The sequence below is a fragment of the Nicotiana sylvestris genome, chromosome 3 (assembly GCF_000393655.2).
Source record: "Nicotiana sylvestris chromosome 3, ASM39365v2, whole genome shotgun sequence".
Lineage (NCBI taxonomy): Eukaryota > Viridiplantae > Streptophyta > Magnoliopsida > Solanales > Solanaceae > Nicotiana > Nicotiana sylvestris.
In genome coordinates, this window is record NC_091059.1 from 59459521 (window position 1) to 59460877 (window position 1357).

Sequence of the window (1357 nt, forward strand, 5' to 3'; positions counted from 1 at the left end):
CTTAGGGACATCAGATGCCCGAATCCTCGACTGATGGTAGCCAGACCTCAAATCAATCTTCGAAAACACCTTATCACCCTGAAGCTGATCAAATAAGTCATCAATCCTCGACAATGGATACTTGTTCTTGATGTTGACTTTGTTCAACTGCCGATAATATATGCACATCTTCATCGATCCATCCTTCTTATTCACGAACAACACTGGCACCCCTCAGGGCGAGACACTAGGTCTAATGAAGCCCTTATCAAGCAAATCTTGCAACTTCTCCTTCAATTCCTTCAACTCTGGTAGGTTCATACGGTATGGTGAAATAAAAATGGGCTGAGTGCCCGGAGCCAAGTCAATACAGAAGTCAATAATCCTATCGGGTGTCATCCCCGGCAGGTCTGTAGGAAATACCTCTAGAAACTCATGAATAACTGGTACTGAATCTATGGAAGGAACATCCACACTAGAATCGTGAACATAAGCCAAATAAGCTAGATGTCCCTTCTCGACCATATGTCGAGCCTTCACATAAGAGATAACCCTGCTGGTAAAATGGCCAGAAGTCCCTCTCCACTCTAATCGAGGCAACCCTAGTAAGGCTAAGGTCACCATCTTGGCATGATAATCCAATATATCATGATAAGGTGACAACCAATCGATACCCAAGATAACATCAAAATCTACCATATCGAGAAGTAGAAGATCTACGCTAGTCTCAAGACTCCCAATGGTAACCACACATGAACAATAAACATGATCTACAATATGGAATCTCCCACAGATGTGGACACATACATAGGAGCACTCAAAGAATCATGAGGCACAACCAGATATGAAGCAAAATAGGATGACACGTAGGAATAAGTAGAGCCGAAATCAAATAGAACTGAATCATCTCTATGGCAAAGTGAAACAGTACCTGTGATAACAACGTCAGATGACTTAGCCTCAGGCCTGTCTAGGAAAGCATAACATCGGGGATGGACCCCATCACTCTGAACTACATCTCTAGGATTGGCCCTAGCTGGATGACCTCCACCTCTAGTAGCCTTACCTCTACCTCTAATGGCCTCACCTCCACCTTTAGCTGCCTGACCCCTACCTCTAGCTGGCTGAGCGGGCTGTGAAGTACCCGATGCTGGGACCATGGCACGAGAACCCAGATGTTGTGAGCTGCCCGGTGCCCAAAGGCAAAATCTAGCAATGTGCCTCGAATCGCCATAAGTATAATAGGACCTCGGTTGCTGTGACTGCTAACTCGGAAACTGATTCTATCGACATGAGTAACCACCCTGAAAGCTCTAGAGCGAAGGTGAACTAATATGAGCTGGTTGTGCACTATAGGCTAACTAGTCGGAATAATACA

The 1357-nt window shown here is 45.1% G+C and overlaps 1 protein-coding gene across 1 annotated transcript; it reads right to left on the minus strand.

Moving 5' to 3' along the window:
• Window positions 1-213: 213 nt before the first annotated feature.
• Window positions 214-678, minus strand: LOC138887422 (uncharacterized). The gene has a single exon (XM_070169175.1). It carries the CDS (start codon window positions 676-678, stop codon window positions 214-216), a length of 465 nt encoding a protein of 154 aa, XP_070025276.1.
• Between the last annotated feature and the right edge of the window lie 679 nt (window positions 679-1357).